The sequence below is a fragment of the Panthera leo genome, chromosome B2 (assembly GCF_018350215.1).
Source record: "Panthera leo isolate Ple1 chromosome B2, P.leo_Ple1_pat1.1, whole genome shotgun sequence".
NCBI lineage: Eukaryota > Metazoa > Chordata > Mammalia > Carnivora > Felidae > Panthera > Panthera leo.
In genome coordinates, this window is record NC_056683.1 from 97640162 (window position 1) to 97661408 (window position 21247).

Sequence of the window (21247 nt, forward strand, 5' to 3'; positions counted from 1 at the left end):
TTGTCTCATTTACCCTCAATAGAGTACAATACGATACAATACACTACAACACAATATTTCCCCCATTCTACGAATGAGTTAATAGAGGCATAGAGAGGCTAAGCAAAGTCACATGTATGAACCAGACTGCCTGGCTTTCAGGCTGGAGATTACAATCCCTTTCCGTGTCTAGCTTCCTGCTTGGCCCTTTTAGTCTTTGCTCTTCCCCCACGCTTGTTAGCCTTGTCTTCTCAAATAGATTAGGAGCTCTTCAGAGCACGGTGCCTTACCCTGTTTCTTCGAGTGTATTCTCCCAGGCTCCCAGCATTCAGAGTTCCCTAAGGGCTTCAGGCGCGCGGTGGGCCAGGACCAGGTTCTCCTGACTGGGATGACTGGGTGCCATTGGTTGCGGGCTGAGCTGAGGTTTTTCCCAGTGTGAACTCTCTCCTGGACCCGCTCCAGTTCTTGCTGGTGTGTCAGCCTCCGACTTTCTTAATGTTGACAAATGGTTCCCAGCTGCACAAGCAGTGGCCTCGCTTCTTCTCGGCCAGTGCCAGGGAAAACTTTTCTTTCAAGAACAAGCAGGAACAAGTTGGTATTGGCAGAGGAGCCCCAGGCAAATCCCATTTTGTCCTTTGCCTGTGACCTTCCACTCTCTGCCACTCACAGTTCTGTGCTGCCCATCCCCCAGCCCCAGGACCCACCTAGACCTGGCTCCCCGATTAAAACAGGCCCAGGCCTCTGCCCTTTGTCCCCAGTCCTTAAGTCTGCTAATTACTACAGATCTGATCAACAAAGTCCAGTTTATAGGGAATCCCTCCTGGTGACATATTTGGGTTTTAAAAGGAGATAACTCCTTGACTGCTCCGCATATGGCAAGGCAAAGGAGATCCTTAAATGACAGGCCATGTGGGAAGCAGGGCTTGGCTGCAGAAATGACTCTGGATCAGGAGAATCCTGGTTTCCAATCCTGACTCACCTCTCACTAGCTGTGTGACCAGGCAGCTTGTACGAAGCCCAGTTTCTTGCCTGTCAAATCGCACAGTGCCTGGCACAATGAGAATTAGCACCCAGGTCAGTGGTAGCCCCTCAGTGAGTGTCTCTGTAAAGTCTCTTCCTCCCACAGGAGTTTCCTCACTCTCCGTGGGTATGGGTGAGGCCAAGAGTACTCATCTGTCTGTCGTTGTCGAATTAAGAACATAATTATTTTTGCATTCTGCTTAGTTGTAAATTGTTCTCAGCTTGGGACTTTAAGAAATATTTATTTATTGTGAAATATAGTTTATACACAGAAAAGTACATGAAACACACATGTGCAACTTAGCAAATAGTGATAAAGGTGTCTCCCATGTAACCACTACCCTGATCAAGAAAAACAAGTGATGAGGTTTTGGGGTGATAGTGGGTCAATGGCCGAAAAAGAATTCTTGGCGACGTCTTTGGTGCAAAAGGGTGATTTTATTAGAGCATGGGGACAGGACCCATGAGCAGAAAGAGGGGCGCTGGGGTTGTGAAGAGTGGCTCCTTATATGCTATGGGGCTGGGGGAGGTAAAGTCAAAAGGGAACTTTCCAAAGAGATTTTCATATTCTAAAGACTCACAGATTACTGGAGGTCTAGCTATTGTCAAGCTAAGGCATTAACATTAAGACAGTAGGGAGTTCCTGAAGAAAGGTTTTACTCTGCCTGCCTTAAGTGTGTGTCAAAGGGCTGCGGGTTATAAGGAAATCTAATTTTATCTGCCATTTCCTTCTTGCCTTTGTTTCCCACATCACTATGGAGGGGAGGTTGATGCTGGGGCTCCAGGAAACTCGGTCTATAGGTTTCTGGAGATTAGGCTGTTGATAAGATTGCCTTTGTCTTCTAATTTACTAAGATAGTTGTGAACTGATGGAGACTTTATCAGTTTAACCATTTGTTTTTGGTCCTTTCCTTTGTCCTTGGGCAGCCTGGAGTGCCTGAGGAATGCCACACACATCCCACCTAGGAGGGCTGGGTAATGCTAGACTGTGCTTGGCCCTCAGTTTGCCTTATGTTCCCTCATCACTAAGTGGTGGCTTTATATAACACAGTGCTTTGATTCTCAGCTGGGGCTGATTTTGCCCCCAGGGGACATTTGAGCCTTTTTGGTTGTGGCATCTGAGGAGGTGCTCCTGGCACCTAGTAGTAGGGGCCAGGAATACTGCTACTAAATACAGCCCCCCAACAGCAAAGATTATCCTGCCCCAGATGTCTGAGTCAGGAAAGCCTGCTGTAACACAATCTGATTAGCCATTGTGCAGAACACCCGATTCTTAGAAACACGATGCTTCAGCAGGAGGTGAACTTTTAGGAAAAGATTTGGGTGCTCAAGAAACCTGTTAGTATCAATACTTAGATTTACATAACACAATATCAGTAATCCTATGCCACTCAACTAATTGTTCTCTAGGGGGTTAAAAAAAAAAAAAAAAAAAAGCCGGCCAGAATTTCAGATGAAGGATCTGAAGTTAATAGCCCTTGCTAATAGTATCAATCGGTTTGTATTCTTTCATTGTTGCCAAATGCTTTTAATCTCCTCTGTCAATTTGCACCAGTCTTGGGACTCAAATACTAGACAAGTTAGTAGAAGCCAGATGTGTTCCATTTTGCTATTAATTAAGTCGTGAATAAATTAAATACTGTACCCTTTCCAACAACTTGTCCCAGCCACTATGCACTTGTAATGGTCTTCCCTTTATTGCAGGATTTAGTTGTCCGTATTGTCTTTATTCTTGGCAACCTGACAGCGAAAAATCACCAGGCTCGTGAACAGTTTTCCAAAGAGAAAGGGAGCATTCCGACCTTGCTGTCGTTATTCCATACATTCTACAAAATGGACCTGTGCGCCAAGGAGCAGGCGGGAGGAGCCCAGCAACCCAAGGTGCAGAGGCCGCGGGCCCCAGCGGAGGACGTGCTCATCAAGCTGACCCGAGTACTGGCCAACTTAGCCATCCACCCTGGCATCGGCCCGGCCCTGGCCACCAACCCGCACGCCGTGGGCCTGCTCCTCGCCACGTTAGGTAAGGCTGCTCCCAGCAGGGGAGACAGTTCTGTGGCTCCGGTGCCCCTAGGGGTTTAGTGGTACAACTGGCTGGCTTTAATGAGCCTTCACAGCTGCAGGAAGGAAAATTCCTCCACTGTGCAGAACTTCCTCAAAGGTAATACAGGTAATATTTTTTAAAATTTGCGAAAAGAAAAGAAAAAAAGAAAAAGAAAAAATAATTGTTACTGAATCTCATTGAATTGTACACCTGGAAAGGCTGAATTTTATGGTATGTGAATTTTATCTTTTTTTTTTTTTTTTTTTTTTTTTTTTTAAGTATACTGGAGGCGCCTGGGTGGCTCAGTTCTTTGAGTTTCCAACTCTTGATTTCTGCTCAGGTCATGATCCCTGGGTTGTGGGATGGAGCCCCACATCGAGCTCAGCTCTGAGCATGTAGTCTGCTTGGGATTCTCTCTCTCTCTCTCTCTCTCTCTCTCTCTCTGTCTCTCTCTCTCACTCCCTCTGCCCCTCTTCCTCGCTTGCGTGCTCTCTTTCTCTCTTTCTAAAATAATAAAGAAAGTATACCAATCAAATTACCAAAGACTGGCCAAATTAACCACAAAGAGTTTAAAATCCTTAACTTTTCCTGGATTAGTCCATGTGATTAAAGTTTATATTTTTATTTTTCAGCCTTTCATGGTATCTATAATTATGGCCCCCAATCATTTGTGTCCCATTTCTCCCCTTTATTAGCCATCTCACTCTTCCATAACAAAATACCACAGACTTAGTAGCTTAAACAACAGAACTTTGTTTCTCATGGTTCTGGAGGTTGAAAGCCCAAGGTCAAGGTGCCTGCCAGTTGGGTTCCAGATGAGAGCTCGCCTCCTGGCTCGCAGACAGCTGCGTTCTCACCCTGTCTTCACATGGCATTTCCTCAGAGTGTGCACTCAAGAAAAAGAGAATGATCGCAATCCCCACCTTTCTCCCCCTTTCTCCCTTTCTCCCCCTTTCTCCCTTTCTCCCTTTCTTTCCCCTTTCTCCCCCTCCTTATAAGACCACCAATCCTATCAGATAAGGAGTCCACCCATACGACCTCATTTAACTTTACTTCCTAAAACCCCTATCTCACATACAATCACATTGGAGGTTAGAGCTTCAACATGTGCATTTGGGGAAGGGGCTGCATTTCAGCCAATAGTATTCTGCTCCTGGCCCCCTGCCCAAAATTCATAATCTGTTCTCATGGTAGGATTAGTACGTTATAAGAAGAGACACCAGAGAGCTTGCTCTTGCTGTCTCTTCCATGTGAGGACACAGCAAGAAGGCGGCCATCTGCCAGCCGGGAAGAGTTCTCACTAGAACCCAATTGTGCTGGCATCCTGATCCCAGACTTCCAACCTCCGTAACCGTGAGAAAATAGATTTCTGTTATTTTAGCCCAAATCTGTGGTATGTCGTTACGGTGGCCTGAGCTGACTGAGACAGATGCACCTTTTGAGTATTAATTATTGTGGGTTCAAATGCTTGTAAGCACATGTAAAGCATTATTAACTATTTACTTTTGTGGGGCTAAATGCACATAAAGTGCTTGGTGCTGTTCATGATAGATGCCTCATAGCTGTGAATGCCTACCCTCTTGCTCCTGATGTCAGTCACTATTCCTTCTGGCCAAATGTGTAGTCCTACAGAAGGTGGTGATACAGAAGAGGTACCCCCCCCTTTTTTTTTCTGGACAAGCTAATGAATTGTCCTACCAAGGCAAGAGACAAAAAAACAACAGATTCCCAAACACTGCCCATGGTCTAGCGTCGTTAGTGGGGGGTAGCAGGAACCAGGGCTCCTAACTGGCATTGCTACATCTGCCAGGAGATGAGTCTGAAGGCTGAGTAGAAGGCAGGGACAAAATGACTAAGGGCCTTATATGCTAAATAAAGAGTTCATTCCTTCACTCATTCTTGCATCCAGCAAATTATTTATTGAGCACCCCTATGTGCCAGACTCTGTTCTAGGTGCTAGGAATGCAACAGTGACTAAAACAGATACATCCCTAGTCTTGTGGAGCTTCCATTTTAGTCCTAGAAGACAAACATTAAACACTGAACAGGTCAGGTGATTATATGTGCTATGGAGAAGATAACAGTAGGGTAAGGGGAGGGGTGCTTGGGAGATTTGGTTGAGTGTCCAACTTCGGCTCAGGTCACGATCTCACAGTTCATGTGTTCGTGCCCCCCGTCTGGCTCTGTGCTGACAGCTCGGAGCCTGGAGTCTGCTTTGGATTCTGTGTCTCCCTCTCTCTGCCCCTTCCCCACTCATGCTCTGTCTCTCTCAAAAATAAATAAACATTAAACAATTTTTTAAAAAGTAAGGTAAGGGGAAGAGAATAATGGATGCTATTTTATATAGGGTGATTAAGGAATGTGTGCTCAATAAGGTGATGTCTGAGCAACAACCTGGAGGATGTGAGGAGTGAACCAAGTGGATAACTGGAAACAGAGTATATTCTAGACAGAGGGAGTAGCAGCAGTACAAAGGTTTAGTCAGGATCATGCTGATATGTTAAAAAAAAAAACGGGGGGGGGGCAGGAAGACCAGTGTGGTTGGCACTGGGGATCTGGGGGCTAGAACATCAAGTGAGGCCAGAGACGTCAAGATTAGGGCTGCCCAGGTAGGACCTGATGCCCACGTAAGACAAGTGACCTTAGCTGACTTACTATTCAAGGATCATCATGTTAAGGATGGACTCAGGGAGGAAGCTGGAAGAAGAGTAGCCAGTTAAGAGGTGGGGGATGGGCTAGGTGGTACTAGAGGAGGTGAGAAGTGATCAGAGTCTGCGTGTTTGGAGGGCAGCACTGATAGGAGTTATGGATAGAGTTTGCCCCCAGGATCGTTCTGTTGCGAGGTGGAAGTGTGGGGAACAGACTGGAAGTGTGGGGAACAGACTCACAGGGTGGAGCCCCCAGAGAGCTCAGGAATACGGCAAACCAGTGGGGGTGAGAGAAGCTCAGCTTGCTGGTGTGTTGGCACCTCCACTTTACTACAAACACAGGGCCTAGATCAGCCCAATTTGTCCAGACCCCCTGGCTGGAGGGAGCGAGCTTAGAGTGTTCTAAAACCTGGCCAGGAGTGGTCCTCTGCTTTTGATGCACTTCCACGCAGGAAGCGTCCTGGGAAATAAAGCAGCAAACAGTGCCCTTGCACAGACCTTGCCTGGGACAGTGGCTTGTCCCTGGGGCTGCTGTTGCTGCAGTTAGGATGTCGTTGTTTCTGCCCCTGCAATGAGCCTTTGGTACCCTTTTCCTTACTGTGTTTCAGAATACAAGTCAATTGAGGATTGCGAGGAGCTGGTGATCAATACTACAGCCACAATCAACAACTTATCTTACTACCAAGTGAAGAATTCCATAATTCAAGACAAAAAGCTATATATTGCTGAATGTAAGGTTCAGTGTTGGGTTTGGGTGGATGAATATTTAACATTTTGACTCTATTTGCTAAACACAGACCTGGTGGCATTCCTATTTTCCGATTTCTGGTACAGATATCAAAGAGCCTCATTCAATTCTAAGACATTGGAATATGGGGAAAAGTTAGTGGCCAAGTTCTTGCTAAAGTGTCTTACAGTTTGTGTTTTATTATTGCTTTAAGATTTTGAGTTATCAGTATTTAGTATAATACTGGAGCCTAATAGCCTTTAAATTAAAACTTAAATTCACTGGTTTTATTTCTCTGGTCCCCAAACCCAGTGCTCATAAAGCTTCTTGTGAGTAATAACATGGATGGAATCCTTGAAGCTGTGCGTGTTTTTGGAAATCTCTCCCAGGACCATGACATCTGTGATTTCATTGTGCAGAAAAATGGTGAGTTAATGATACTCCGTGTTCATCAGCATGTACTTCTTGCCAATAAACAGCTAAGCAGTTCTAGAGCTTAGGTCATGACAATGTGATGCTTGTTTCTGCTTTGGGATGCGCAGTGCTTGACATGCTGTTCCATGCATGTGGAAGGCTCTCCACTCGATATGCCAGGATAGATCTGGCCAGTGTTCTCAGGGTTCCCCTCTCCCTTGTGCATGGTCTTCCGAGTTCTGAGATGGTGTGTGTGTGTGTGTGTGTGTGTGTGTGTGTGTGTGTGTAAGGGAAACAATCTATAGTCATTATTACTGTCCATGAGAATGGACTCAGTTGACATTCTCCTTCACGTACTAGAATGTCCATTACAGCCCTACTTGTAATAGCAACAAATGGAAAAAACCTAAGCGTGAATACATCATGATATGTTCATGCAACAAAAAGTTCTACATCAATTAAAATAAATGAACTAGAGATTCGTGGATCAACATTGATCAGCCTCAAACATAATATAGGAGCAAAACAGCTAGTGATTGGAGGGTATATACAGAATAATGCCATTAATATAGGTTTTAGAACATGCATAACGATCTTGAGTATTGTTTATGTAATGTATAGTAATGATGTAAAGGTACAAATGACATTTGGAAATTGTAAACTCCACACTTAAGATAGAAGTCACCGTTGGAAGGGAAGGCGTGCCCAAAGATATAAAATTGGATCTGTAACATTTTTTTTTAAGTTTATTTTTTTTTATTTTGAGGTCGGGAGGGGCAGAGAAAAGGAGATAGAGAATCCAAAGCAGGCTCTGTGCTGTCATCCAGGGCTCAGTTCCAAGAACCATGAGAGTATGACCTGAGGCGAAATCAAGAGTTGGTCACTTGGGGCACCTGGGTGGCTCAGTCAGTAAAGCGTCTGACTCTTGATTTTGGCTCAGGTCATGATCTCACGGGTTTGTGGAATTGAGCCCCTAGTCCAACTCTGTGCTGACAGCATGAAGCCTGCTTGGGATTCTCTCTGTCCCTCTCTCTCTCTCTCTGCCCTTCCCCTCACTCATGCTTTCCCTCTCTCTAAATAAATAAATAAACTTAAAAAAAAAAAAAAGTCCAGGGGTGCCTGGGTGTCTCAGTCAGTTAGGCTTTGGCTTTGGCTCAGGTCATGATCTTGCAGTTTGTGAGTTCGAGCCCTGTGTCAGGCTCTGTACTGACAGCTCAGAGCCTGGAGCCTGCTTCAGATTCTGTGTTTCCCTCTCTCTCCACCCCTCCCCCACTCACTCTCTGCCTCTCTCTCTCACTCTTAAAAATTAATAAACATTAAAAAAATTTAAAGAAAAAAAAAGTCGAATGCTAAACTGACTGAGCCACCCAGGCACCCCTGTAACATTTTATTTCTTAAGCCGGGTGGCAGGTACACAAGATAACCACCTCTATACATCTCAAATATTTCATGTAAGTATAATACCTAAAACTTCCTAATTATCCATGGTAGCAAATTTAGGTAATACAGATATTAAGGGGAAAAAGCAGCAGCAGCAAACTGTCACCCATAATCTCACTCCCCCAGAGATAACTGTTAACATTTTGGCGCATTCTTTAGACTCTTAAACACACACATGTATGTGTCTGACCCATCAATGGGACCAAAGTCAGAACAAGATGGCCACCTCTTAGGTGATAGGGTGGAGGCAGAACACACTTTATCCAACCTCCCCCAATCTTTTGCCCAGCCCCTTCTGGGGGTATAAGAAACCAGGATAGATGGTTCCATTTCCTAGGTGTAAAGGAAAATGGTTCCTAGAGGTGGGAAGCCTGTCTTGCCCTGAGCTGCCCCCTACCCTGGAAGTCCTGCCTTGCTACAGGCCAGTTTCCAGCCATCTGAGCAGTTCTTTTACAAGCCCTGGAAGACTTTAGAGATCGCAACAGGAGCCTACTTCCCCCCCCGGGGTTCTGTATTTAAAATTTTTTTAATGTTTATTTTTTTTTTTTTGAGAGAGAGAGAGAGAGAGAGAGAGAGAGAGAGGACCAGTGGTGGGAGGGGCAGAGAGAGAAGGGGACAGAGGATCTGAAGCAGGCTCTGCGCTGACAGCCCTTTGCAGGGCTCGACTTACGAACCACAAGATCATGGCTTGAGCCCGAGGCAGATGGTTAACTGACTGAGCTACCCAGGCACCCCCAGGGGTTGTGTATTTAAAGAAAATTGCTGCAAAGGTTCAAAGGGGCCCTTGAGAAGAATCAGATGGTAGAGATGAATGTCACCTGTGTGGTTGGAGTTTGTGATTTTTTTTTTTTTTTTTTTTTTTTCCCTTTCTACTGGAAGGGACTATATCATTGCCCCAGGGAGGGAGCTGCTGCCTGGGTCAGATGCAGCACTGCTGGGGGACCAAGGACTTGGGGGATGGGGAGCAAGTTCTAGATGCAGTGGATGTTGGCAAACCCACAGCTGGGCATGAGTAAAGCCTTAGGTAGAATGGATTAAGTCCCCTAGCAGAGTTTCCGGTTTTTCGAGCCACTCCCCATTTCCCCCTTTGCCATTTATAATCTAAGGTACAGCTGGGAACCCTGAGCCTTATTGGTCCACATTTGTTCTCTGTCCTCCCAGTACACAAGTTCATGATTGCACTGCTCGATGCTAAGCATCAGGATATTTGCTTTTCTGCCTGTGGCGTTCTCCTAAATCTCACTGTGGATAAAAACAAACGTGTCATCCTAAAAGAAGGAGGTGGCATTAAAAAGTAAGTTTCAAGGCATGGAGTCCTGACTCTCAGATGTCAGAGGGAATGGTTTCCCATGGAGCTTGGGCCCCTCTCATCACTCTTCTGGGGTGGAGGTATTTCAGCATTTGGAACTGCCAAGCTACGGGCTGAAGAGGAAATTTAGGTGCCACTGGACTCTTAAAACCGTTCAGAAGTAGGTTATTGCTACTTTGTAGCTACTTAAATTTATAGATGTGAAATGTTAAAAAAACCACTGAATTACATGTAATACATATTAAATAATACAGGATGATCGTCATTATGCTAAAAATACAAAAATTAAAGAGATTCTGACCAATAACTTTTCTTTTTAACTTTATTTATTTTGAGAGAGACAGAGACAGCTCGAGTGGGGGAGGGGCAGTGAGAGAGGGAGAGAGAGAGAATCCCAAGCCAAGTTATGCACCGTGAGATCATGACCTGAGCCGAAACCGAGAGTTGGACGCTTAGGTGACTGAGCCACTCAGGCTCCCCCCTAACAACTTCTTAATTTGACTTTTATTGACTTAGGTTGGTGGATTGTTTAAGACATTTTGGTCCTACCGATTGGCAGCTGGCCTGCTTGGTTTGCAAAACTTTATGGAACTTCAGTGAAAATATCACCAACGCTTCATCATGTTTTGGAGATGAAGACACCAACACATTGTTAGTCCTGCTACCATCATTTTTAGGTAAGACTCCAGACTGTGAGTCTGTGAGTTTTATCAGAGTAAGAGAAATGTTCTTTTCTGTGACCAGCATGGGTAAAGATTGGTATGTGTTTGAGTAGCTGTGTAAATTTGGAAATATCTGAGAAGAGGCAGAATGTTATTTACAATGGGGACACAAGGACTCCAACTCATTGGATTCTGTCATGGTTTTTTTCTGTGGCTTTTCTCATTTTTTTCTTTTCTGAATTTTTTTATAAACTGCCTAAATACCAGATGTGAGCATAAATTATTGGTGTTGTTTAAAAATATATAACATTGGAATTGATAAAATATGGCTAAAAGTTACTCTCAAGTCATGGTTTTAATGGATCTATACATTTTAATTAGCAACTATGTTATGTGGAGGAGGGTCTGTGAAATTATTTGACATTGCAGTGGGGTTCAGACCATTGAAAGGGAATAAATCACTGATACAAATCAAAGGAAAGGATAGTTTCTTATGTTAAAAAAAAAAGTTTTTTTAGGAGAATTTTTTTCATTCTGGGTTAGGTCTAAAAACAATGATTTAAATAGGTAAGTGAATGTTTTCAATAATCCTTTTTCTCAAAATGGAGACCATGTCTGTACCATTGCCCAGCCACCGTGTTGCATCTGCAAGGCCATGTGGAAGCTCTCAGTGTGGCTCAGAAGCTGTGGATTCCAATGCTGGTGTTTTCCTGTGGTGTGATTTGACCAGAGAATTTCAGGACCTGTCTTTTCATCTCTGAGATGGGGACATGATAACCCTAGCCCTGCTCTGGGGAGTAGTGAGGATCAAATAAGCATCTGAGTGCATAATGGAAAGACCACAGGGCCCATAGCACACCGTTCAGAGTTTAAGCCCTTGCTTTTGTCACATATAAACTTTTAATGTTGGGCTTAACCTCCCTGAATTTATATTTTTTCATCTCTAAGCTAGGGACCATTGATGGCCACTTTGTGGAGTTGTTAGAATATAAAGGAGGAGACATTGTACAGAGAGCCTGATAGAGTACCTGACACACGAGGAGTCCTCAAAACAGGGCTGTGAAAGTGCTTTGTAAATGCTAAGTGTTGTAACAATGTTATTAAACAGGAACTCAGAACCAGAAGTTACTTGAAAGAATCAGGATTGCTAGATGGATGTGAAATTTGCTCTTTTCAGGTAAATATAATTTTGTGGGTGTAGGAGTAAGAAAAAAAAAATGAACATGATTTTAAATCACTGAGGTTCACAGTCTGCTCTGGTAACACTGAGCTTTCTCAGGTTGCCAGGAGCAGAAGTCTGTGCTCAACTTGCCTTAATTCAGTTCTCAAGTGGGGCAGAACATTGGAATTGGGTGTGGAATTTAAAAAACACACACTCTTGTCCTGGCCCCATCCCCAGGCATGCTGATTGAGGAACTCCAGGGTAAGGCCAATTGTCTGTGTTTTTTTTCAAAGTTCCACAGGTGAGTTTGCTATGCAACCAGGCTTGAGAACCCCTACCTGCTCAGTGAAGGAGTTTCAGGGAAGGGTGCACAGGGAAGAAGGAAGCCAGGAAATAAGCACATTGCCCAAAGCCTGCTGGAGGGGCACTCAGGACCTAGAAGGTCGTTCCAGATGAAACCAGAGTCCCTGAGTGACCCCTTCAGTGGCAGGCCATCATCTGCTCCACCCTGCTTGAGACTCAACTCTGCTCAGTCTCTGCTGTGATGCAAAAAGTTCCTAGAGGCTCCTGCTTGGTCATGCTTCAACTCTCTCGAGGCTTCTTAGTGCTGCCCTCAGCATGTGTCTCCTCTGTTGTTGGCATATCTTTCTGTGTGTCTCCTGTTTGGGGAAGAGGTGTGGTTGCTTTCCTGAATCACTCCCTTGGGGTGTAGGGCTTTCAGGGCTAAGGCACCAGCTGCCTGTACCACAGCCTACCTGTGGCTTCCTTCCCTGGCACATAGGTCCAGAACGGTCAACCATAAATAACAAAATGGTGGGGACATGTTACATATGGGCCCCTTTGAATTTTTTTTAATTAAAAAAATTTTGTTTTGAAGTTTATTCATTTTTGAGAGAGACAGAGTGCAAGTGGGGGAGGGGCAGAGAGACAGGGAGACACAGACTTCGAAGCCGGCTCCAGGCTCCCAGCTGTCAGCACAGAGCCCGATGTGGGGCTCTAACTCACGAACCGTGAGATCATGACCTGAGCCGAAATCAGGTGCTTAACTGACCGAGTAACCCAGGTGCCTCACATAAGGGCCCCCTTAACCCCCCTGTGGGCATGGGCAGCTTCTCAGCAGAATGCAGTACCCGGCAGGCGGCAGGCACTTCATTCTAGTAGCCCCTCCCTCAGGCTTCCCTTAGAACCAGGGCAGGCTTCTCCTTGTGCTTCCCCAACCTCTGAGCCTTTGCATGTGCCTATCCCAGCCAGGTGCTGCCCGTCCCTGCAGACCTTTCTCACACAGCTTTTCAAGCCCACAGTGTAGTCATAGGAAATCTGTACTTCTTAAATAGCAATCGTGAACTGTGTAACTTCTCCTGTGTTACTGTTTTGTAACTTTTATCTTGTTTCCCCACTCCAACTGAACCACTTTAGGGAAATGATATTGCCTCATATGAAGTAGGTCCTTGATAGATGCCTGTAGATTGGCTTTCTTTCTTTCTCTCAAGTTTTTTTATTTTGTGAGTGAGAGAGAAGGAGAGAGCATGAGCAGGGGAGGGGCAGAGAGAGCAGGAGAGAGAGAATTCCGAGCAGGCTCTGTTCTGTCAGTACAGAGCTGGAGGCGGGGCTCGGTCCCAGGAGCCATAAGATCACGACTTGAGCCAAGATCAAGAGTCAGATGTTTAACAGACTGAGCCACCCAGGTGCTCTGATTGACTAACTTTGTAAATCCTCACCCAAACCCATGGAAGGGAACTGTGGTGTGGAGAGCAAAAATAAACACATTTGATCAGGGAGCCACAGTGTGTCAGGGATTTCTCACGTGATCACTAGGCCCTCCTTACAAATTCTAAGGACTGAGCTCTTTCCTGGTGTTTGCCTGTGTGGTGCCAGCCTCAGACCCTTACCTCTGACAGGGCTGTAGTATGTCTGACCAGCCAGGATGCAGCAATTAGTATGCACAGGTGAGTGAGAGTGTACTGGAATTCCAGTTGTTTCACACAGATAGCTAAAAAGCTGGCCATTTTGAAAACAGAATGAGCTGTTAAATCACAAAGCCCACATTGAAGTGTGCACTGCTTTTAGAAATAACAAGGCAATTGATACAGTAATAGAAGTTAGCCAACTTTTTTTTTTTTTTTTTTTTTTTTTTATGGGTGACTGAGGAAAGACAAAAACAGGAGAAAGTAATGGTCCTTTACATGGTTGGGACATTGGGACGTTGATGTTCTTTTTGGAAAGTAGCTTAAAAAGAAAATTGTCTGAAACGTCCTGATGTATTGCAGTCACTTCTTATAAACTCATCAGTAGTGTGTTTATCTTGATGTTTATCTTAAGTGATGTACACAAGTCTGGCACACTGTTCTACCGTGAGCTTCTCTCAGGAGAGCTGGTAACTGGTGATCAGTGTGTGCAGTTTATTAACACAAAGAACACAGGTTATTTTATGTTCATCGTAACATACGTTCAACTTAGCACCTAGGCTGTGAGACAAGGGGCAGAGTGAGGCCTGGTGTTCAAGTTAAAGGATCACATTAAAGGGGTTCCTGGCTGGCTCAGTCAGTGGACGATCTGACTCTTGATCTCAGGGTTGTGAGTTCAAGCCCCATGTTTTAAGTAGAGATTACTTAAAAATGTTTTTCTAAAAAAATTAGAAGAAAATAAAGGATGACATTAACAAGTCCACACTGAAGAGCATGGACTGTGAGGACTGGGCCTCATAATAGGAAAATAATCAAACCTTCTTAGAGCTACCTGGTGCTGCACAGAAAACTGGGAGATAGTGAAGTAAGAGAAGCTTTAATTGATGCTGCAGGATACTTAAACTACAACAGAAATCGTGATATAATGATCACTGAGGAACTTATTGTTTTGGGTTCTTTACTCCTTTCTATACCTTTCTAAAACTTTCCTTTAAATTCTAGTATTAGAAGTATGCTGTTCACACAGAAAGCTTAAGAATGATTGGTTATCAAAATCAGTGCTTTCCATCCCGTGTCCAACATCTTTAAAAAAATGAGGTGGTAGCAAAGAAAGAAAATATCAGAATATATTACATGCAGTAAGACTAAGTATTCTATTGTGAAATGGTTGTTAATTGTAAATAAATATGTAAGTCATAATGTACAGTCCTGACGTATGTATCTTTTAGGCAGTCAAGAGTTTGAAAATCATAGATATAAATTGTTCTTGAATTTGCCTCTGCTATTGTTTTTTTTAAAAATTTTTTTTTAATGTTTATTTTTGATGGAGAGAGAGAGAGAGAGAGAGAGAGCGAGCATGAGTGGGGGAGGGGCAGAGAGAGAGGGAGACACAGAATCCAAAGCAGGGTCCAGGCTCTGAGCTGTCAGCACAGAGCCCAATGAAGGGTTTGAACTCAAGCACAGCAAGATCATGACCTGAGCCAAAGTCAGACGCTCAACCGAATGAGCCACCCAGGCGCCCCCTCTGCTATTCTTTAGTGCAAAGACTACACATTCCAAAATATAATATCTAGTGTAGTAGGGCACTTTCTTATGTATTTGCTGTATTTACTTTCAAACTTCAGACTGCTTTTTGCTTTTACTTGTAGCTTTTGGGCCACTTTTGTTTCCTTGTCTAAACCAATTTACAATTAATAGGGTTCGAGTGTGGATTAACTAATCATAGGCCAGACCTCAAGAAAAGTAACACAGTCTTGACATTAGATTGAAAAAAGCCCTAAAACACCCAAATAGAGATTTGCTAAATCCACTAAATCCAACTAAAACCTGTGCAGAGGAAGGAACTGCCAAGTGCCTGGGCAGCCGGCAGCCCTAAGCCTCTTTGGAAAGAAGGGCATTAAATAAGAGAATTCATCGTCTGACATGAGTTTGTGCTCAGAAAACCTGGAAAAGAGTGAGGAGGAAGAGGATCGAGAAATCTCTCAGGCTTCTCATGTCTGGAAGTAGCTCAATATTGGCTTTGAAGGCCCAGAAGGCCGTTGGCATTCTCCTCCCCTCGAGGCCCTGGTTAGCTTGTGGATGGGGAGGTCCAGGTTTGCCTACAGGAGCTGGGAGTGCCTCAAAGGGAGTGCCTTGCTGAAGTGTTTGTGTCTGTCCAGAACTTATCTCTGAGCGGCGCGGCTGTCCTCTTGGTTGGAGGAGAGGTGGGGGAGGTCCAAACTGGGATTGCAGGCTGCCTTATCTTACTCAGGGTACTGACACTAACACCAACAGTGCCAAGGTACAAAGGATATATGAAGATACACAGTGCAGACAATTTGATGTAAACAGTAATGAAGCATTTAATAATGGGATTTTAATTGGCCCTATTAAAAAGTTTGCAAGTTATGTAAGTAGCAATATTTGTGGTCATTTAAGGGCTTGGTGGTTACCACTTACCATGTCTGCTTCAGCCACAGACCTAGGAAATGGAAGAGCCAGTCTTCTGACCGGCAGGCCAATCCATTTTCCTAAAATCCTTCACATACGGGGTGTGAGGCCCAATATAAACAAGCAAAATATTGGCACAGAACGCTTAGTGGCCGTTTATCTTCCTATTTGGGTTGGATAGACTTTCAGTGTTTACAGAATTCAGGGTGCCCTTGGAATAAGAAGCAAATTAAGGTTGTAATTTTTTTTTTTTTTTTTTTTTTTACTAGTGCTTTTCTACATTATACGTGGACTCACTTGGGATTCTAATACTACTTCACTACTTCAGATTCTCAAAGTCTCCCACTTTTCACTGTTATTGGTGAGAGCATAGGGGCCTTTACAAAGAAGTACACTGAGGCTGCTTTAAAGCCAGCAAAATTGATTTTCAAATCAAGTGTCAAATTCAACTGTGTTACTTTCCGAAAAGATTTCCTGACTCCTTTTAGATCTGTCAACCACTGAAGTAATTCACTTTTCTAATGTGCAGATAAGGAATATCTATTAATATTTTGTTTCTCCTGAGAAACTGTGATCTGACTTTTGGATGTGGATATAAACACTTGGGGATTAGTTGAAATAAGAGTTCAACTTAATCCAGGATTTTTTTTTTCTTTTGAGAAGATTATTGTCCTTTTTATAGTGAAGAACTACTTTTAAACTTTTTTTTTTAATTTTTAAATTTATTTATTTATTTTGAAAGAGAGAGTGAGTGGGGGACGGCAAGAGGGAGAGCATGAATCTTCAGCAGGCTCCACAACCAGTGTGGAGCCCAACTCTGGGCTCGATCTCACAAACCGGAATGTCATGATCTGAGCTGAAATCAAGAGTTGGGCACTGGACCAAGCAGGTGCCCCAAGAATTACTCCTATAAAAAACAAATGTAACCCCCAAATCATATCTGTGTCACATTGAGATTAGAGATGACCCAGGATGAATTTAACTTATGCCATCAAAATTTAAACTTTAACCAGTAGGATTACATGCCAAAATAATTGCTGTAATTTTAATTTTTTGGGTGCAGATGAAGAACTAGCACTGGATGGCAGTTTTGATCAAGACCTAAAAAACTATCACAAACTCCAGTGGGAAACAGAATTCAAACCTGTGGCCCAGCAGCTCCTGAACCGAATTCAGAGTCATCATACCTTCCTGGAACCACTGCCTATTCCTTCTTTCTAACATGATGTAGATTAACAACAGAAGCAAGAAGTCAGGCCTCCTTCATTCTTACGGAGTGGTAACATGCATGAACATTTGTTTTTCAGTATGGACAAATAGTGAAAGTTTTTCAGATACTGATTTTAGTGAGTAGTCTAAGTATCTTAGAAGAAATAGGCATTTCTTCTCGTTAGGTAGGTATTATGGAAAAATGAATATAAATGTGCTCTCTGCTATGAGAAATGTAAGATGAAAATATATTCACAGTTTTTCAAAGTACATGACTACTTCTTCTATTCTGTATTAAATACTTCGGTTCCAGTCTTAAAATCTGGATTTAACAACTTTGGAATTTAAGTGTTTGTCAGTTCAGTAAGTGAACCGTGCAATGAAGACTCCTAGATTTTGTATCTGGGCAGAATGGTGATCAACACTGTGAGGAACACATCACTACATAACCGTCTGTACTAATTCTTTGTCCTCTAATAATAATTTTCTGGTCAGGTACCAGTATTTTTCTTGTTTTCATGTTAAGAGCAGGAGTAAGCAGAAAAATTTAGAGACACCTGCTTTGGGCAATCTACTCTATTAAATAAGTAAAATAGATGAAAAAGGGAGTATTTTACCTCTTTCTTTTCATTTGAAATAAAATGACTAGACCACACAGTCCTTCTAGTTGTAACTCTCTGTGATTAGGGAGGTGATAGAACATCCTCAAAAGGGTATAGGCTTAGGTAAATGGCAGATCTCAGCTTGAATCCTAGCTATCTCCCGTGTGGACCTTGAGCAAGCAACTTAATTTCTTTAACCTCAACTGTAAAATGGGAATAGTAAAATAGGAATGTTTTATTCTAGTGCAGTTTGGGAAAATAACAAAAACATTAAATGGGCAAGTTGCCTAGCACAGTGTCTGATGTGTAAGTAGGTGCTCAATAAATTATAGAATGGTGATGGTAATTTTTTAGTTTACTATTCTTTGCAGGGTAAGTTTGGCCTTTGAAAAAATGATAAAAACCAAAGAAATTGAGATGAGTATTCTATATTAGCCAAATGAAGATTTGGAAATAAAAGCAGATGCACTACTCTGCTTGGAGAAAAGCTGTTACGAATGGCTCATCTCTCACCCTACAAAATACCAAGACTAATGGGAAGAGGGCATGTACTCCAGACTGGATGGGCTCTCAAAGACCATTAGAATATAATATCTAAATTTTCGGGAATAAATAGACTTTCCAAGGGCCCTTCTAGTCTGGGCCTAGTCTCTGACAAGGGCTCAGCAAAATCCCCTAGGGACACTTATTGTATACCTTATTGTATAGTCTGAGGGGCTGATCTCTCAAAACCATTTAAGGGTCTAAGTCTTTTTTTTTTTAATCCATAGCAGGGCATATATTCTACTTTCACTGAAAAAGATCAAACTATTTCTCCCCCCAAAACAGCCCCCTCAGTATTTATAACTAATATAATAACTTATGGTGGAATACCATTATTCCTATTCTCCATATAAACTCTTCACCCTCACACTCATGTGCAAGCTGGACCTTTTGGAACCACCTATCTGCCTTCCCCTTCACTTTTTAAAAATATTTTTTTAGGGATCTCTATACTGTACATGAAGCTCAAAATCACAGCCCTGATATCAAGAGTCACATGCTCTACTGACTGAGCCAGGCACCCTTGTTTTTTTTTTTTTAAGTGATTAAAAAAAACACATAAAATTTACCATACTATTTTTAAGTGTACAGTTTAGTAGTGTTAGTTATATTCACATTGCTCTGCAAAAGAGCTCTAGAACTTTTTCATCTTGCAAAACTAAAACTATATTCATTAAAAAAAAAATCCCCATTTCCTCTTCCCCCCAGCTCCTAGCAACCACCCTTCTACTTTCTGTTTCTATGAATTTGATTAGATACCTCACATAAGTGGAATCATATGATACTTGTCTTTTTGTACTGGTTTATTTAACTTAGCATAATGTCCTCAAAGTTGATTCTTGTTGAAGCATGTGACAGGATGTTCTTCCTTTTTAAAGCTGAATAATATTTCCTTGTATGTATATGCCACATTTTGTTTATCCAGTCATCCATCAGTGGACATTTGGGTTGCTTGTACCTCATAGCTATTGTGAATAATTCTGCTGTGAACATGGTGTGTAAATAGCTCTTTGAGATCCTCCTCCTTTCAACTCTTTTGGGTATATACCCAGAAGTGGAATTACTGGATCGTATAGTAGTTCTATTTTTAATTTGGGGGCAATATCTATAATGTTTTCCATTGAGGCTCCACCATTTTACATTACCACCAACAGTGCACAAAGGTTCAAATTTCTTCATATCTTTGCCAATGCTTGTGATTTGTTTTTTATAGTAATCATCATAATGGGTGTAAAGTGATAATGTCATTGTAGTTTTTATTTGCATTTCTCTAATAGTCAGTGATGTTGAGTGTATTTTCATCTGTTTGTTGACTGTTTATATATCATTCCTGGATTAATGTCCATTCAAGTCCTTTGCCCATTTTTTAGTCGGTCTGTTTGGGTTTTTTGTTGTTGAGTTGAAGGAGTTCTTTATATATTCTGGTTATTAATCCCTTATCAAGTATATGATTTGCAAATATTTTCCCTCCTTCCATAGGTTGTCTTTTCACTGTTGATTGTGCCTTTTGATGCACAGAAGATTTTTGTTTGTTTTTATGTATGCCTGTCATGGGGCTCAAACTCATGACCCCAAAATTAAGAGTCACATGTTCTACTGACTGAACAAGCCAGGTGCCCCATTGATACACAGAAGTTTTTAAGTTTGATGTAGTTCCATTGGTCTATTGTTTCTTTTGCCTTTGCTTTTGGTGTTATATCCAATAAATCATTGACAAACCCAACGCCCTGAAGCTTTTTCCCTATGTTTTCTCCTAGGAGTTTTATAGTTCTTATATGTAGGTATTTAATACATTTAATTAATTTTTTGTGTATGGTATAAAGTAAGGGTCCAACTTCATTCTCTTGCATGTGGATATCTAGTTTTCTGAGCACCATTTATTAAAGTGATTGTCTTTTCCTCATTGAACAGTCCTGGCACACTTGTGCTTAATTTGACCATACACATGAGGGTTTATTTCTGGGCTCTCTGTTCTATTCCATTGCTCTGTATGTCTGTCTTTATGTCAGTACCACACTGCTTTGATTACTATAGCTTTGTAATGTATTTTTAAATCAGGACATGTGAGACCTCCAACTTTTTTTTTTAATGGAAGTATAGTTGACCTACAATATTATATTAGCTTCATGTGTACAACATAATGATTCAACAATTATTTACATTACAAAATGCTCACCAAAATAAATGTAGTTACCATCTGTCATCATACAAAGTTACTAATAACATCATTGACTATATTACCTATGTTGTACTTTTCATCCCCATAAGTTCTTTATAACTGGAGGTTTGTACCTCTTAATCCCTTTTACCTACCTTGCCCATACTCCCATGTCCTCATCTCTGGCAGTTGCCAGATTGTTCTCTGTATTTATTAGTCTGTTTCTGTTTTTTATTTGCTTGTTCACTTGTTTTTTAGATTCCACATATAAGTGAAATCATACAGTATTTGTCTTTCTCTGTCTGATTTATTTCACTTAGCATAATACCCTTTAGGTCCATCCATGTTGCTGCAAATAGCAAGATTTCATTTTTTTTTACTGCCCACTAATATTCCATTGTGTATATATACCACATCTTCTTTATTCATCTATCAGTGGATGCTTAGGTTGCTTCCATAACTTGGCTACTGTAAACAATGCTGCAATAAACATAGGGGTGCATATATCTTTTCAAATTAGTGTTTTCTTTTTCTTTGAGTAAATACCCAGTAGTGGAATTACTTGATTGTATGACATTTCTATTTTTAATTTTTTAAGGAACCTCTGTACTGCTTCACATAGTGACTGCACCAATTTACATTCCCCAAAGTGCATGAGGGTCCCCTTTTCTCCCCATCTTTGCCAACACTTGTTAGTTCTCGTCCTTTTGATAATAGCCATTCTGTGTGGTATGAGGTGCTATCTCATTGTTTTGATTTAGATTTTCCTGATTAGTGGTGTTGAGCATCTTTTCATGTGTCTGTTGGCCATTTGTGTGTCTTTGGAAAGATGTCTGTTCAGGTCCTCTGCCCATTATTAAATCAGATTCTTTGTGTTTTGTTTTTTGTTTGTTTGTTTGTTTGGTGTTGAGTTGTAGGAGTTCTTTATATATTTTGGATATTAACCCCTTACTGGACATAGCATTTGCAAGTGTCTTCCCCAATCAGTATGTTGTTTTG

The 21247-nt window shown here is 42.1% G+C and overlaps 1 protein-coding gene across 9 annotated transcripts in view; it reads left to right on the forward strand.

The window, feature by feature from the left end:
- Positions 1–21247, forward strand: part of ARMC2 (armadillo repeat containing 2) — a 138482-nt gene that overhangs the window by 85741 nt on the left and 31494 nt on the right. For 5 of the 9 annotated variants that reach the window (XR_006202750.1, XR_006202752.1, XR_006202749.1 and 2 more), the window contains exons 13-18: positions 2704–3019; positions 6297–6419; positions 6728–6841; positions 9431–9563; positions 10095–10255; positions 16800–17015. Coding sequence is in view for 4 of the 9 variants with exons in the window: in XM_042939511.1 (XP_042795445.1) it covers positions 2704–3019; positions 6297–6419; positions 6728–6841; positions 9431–9563; positions 10095–10255; positions 16800–16957 (1005 nt within the window). In the remaining 5 variants the exon portion in view is untranslated. Of the gene's footprint in view, positions 1–2703; positions 3020–6296; positions 6420–6727; positions 6842–9430; positions 9564–10094; positions 10256–16799; positions 17216–21247 lie in introns of those variants that run through there. The other 4 variants (XM_042939511.1, XM_042939512.1, XM_042939513.1 and 1 more) reach the window with 1 other exon arrangement.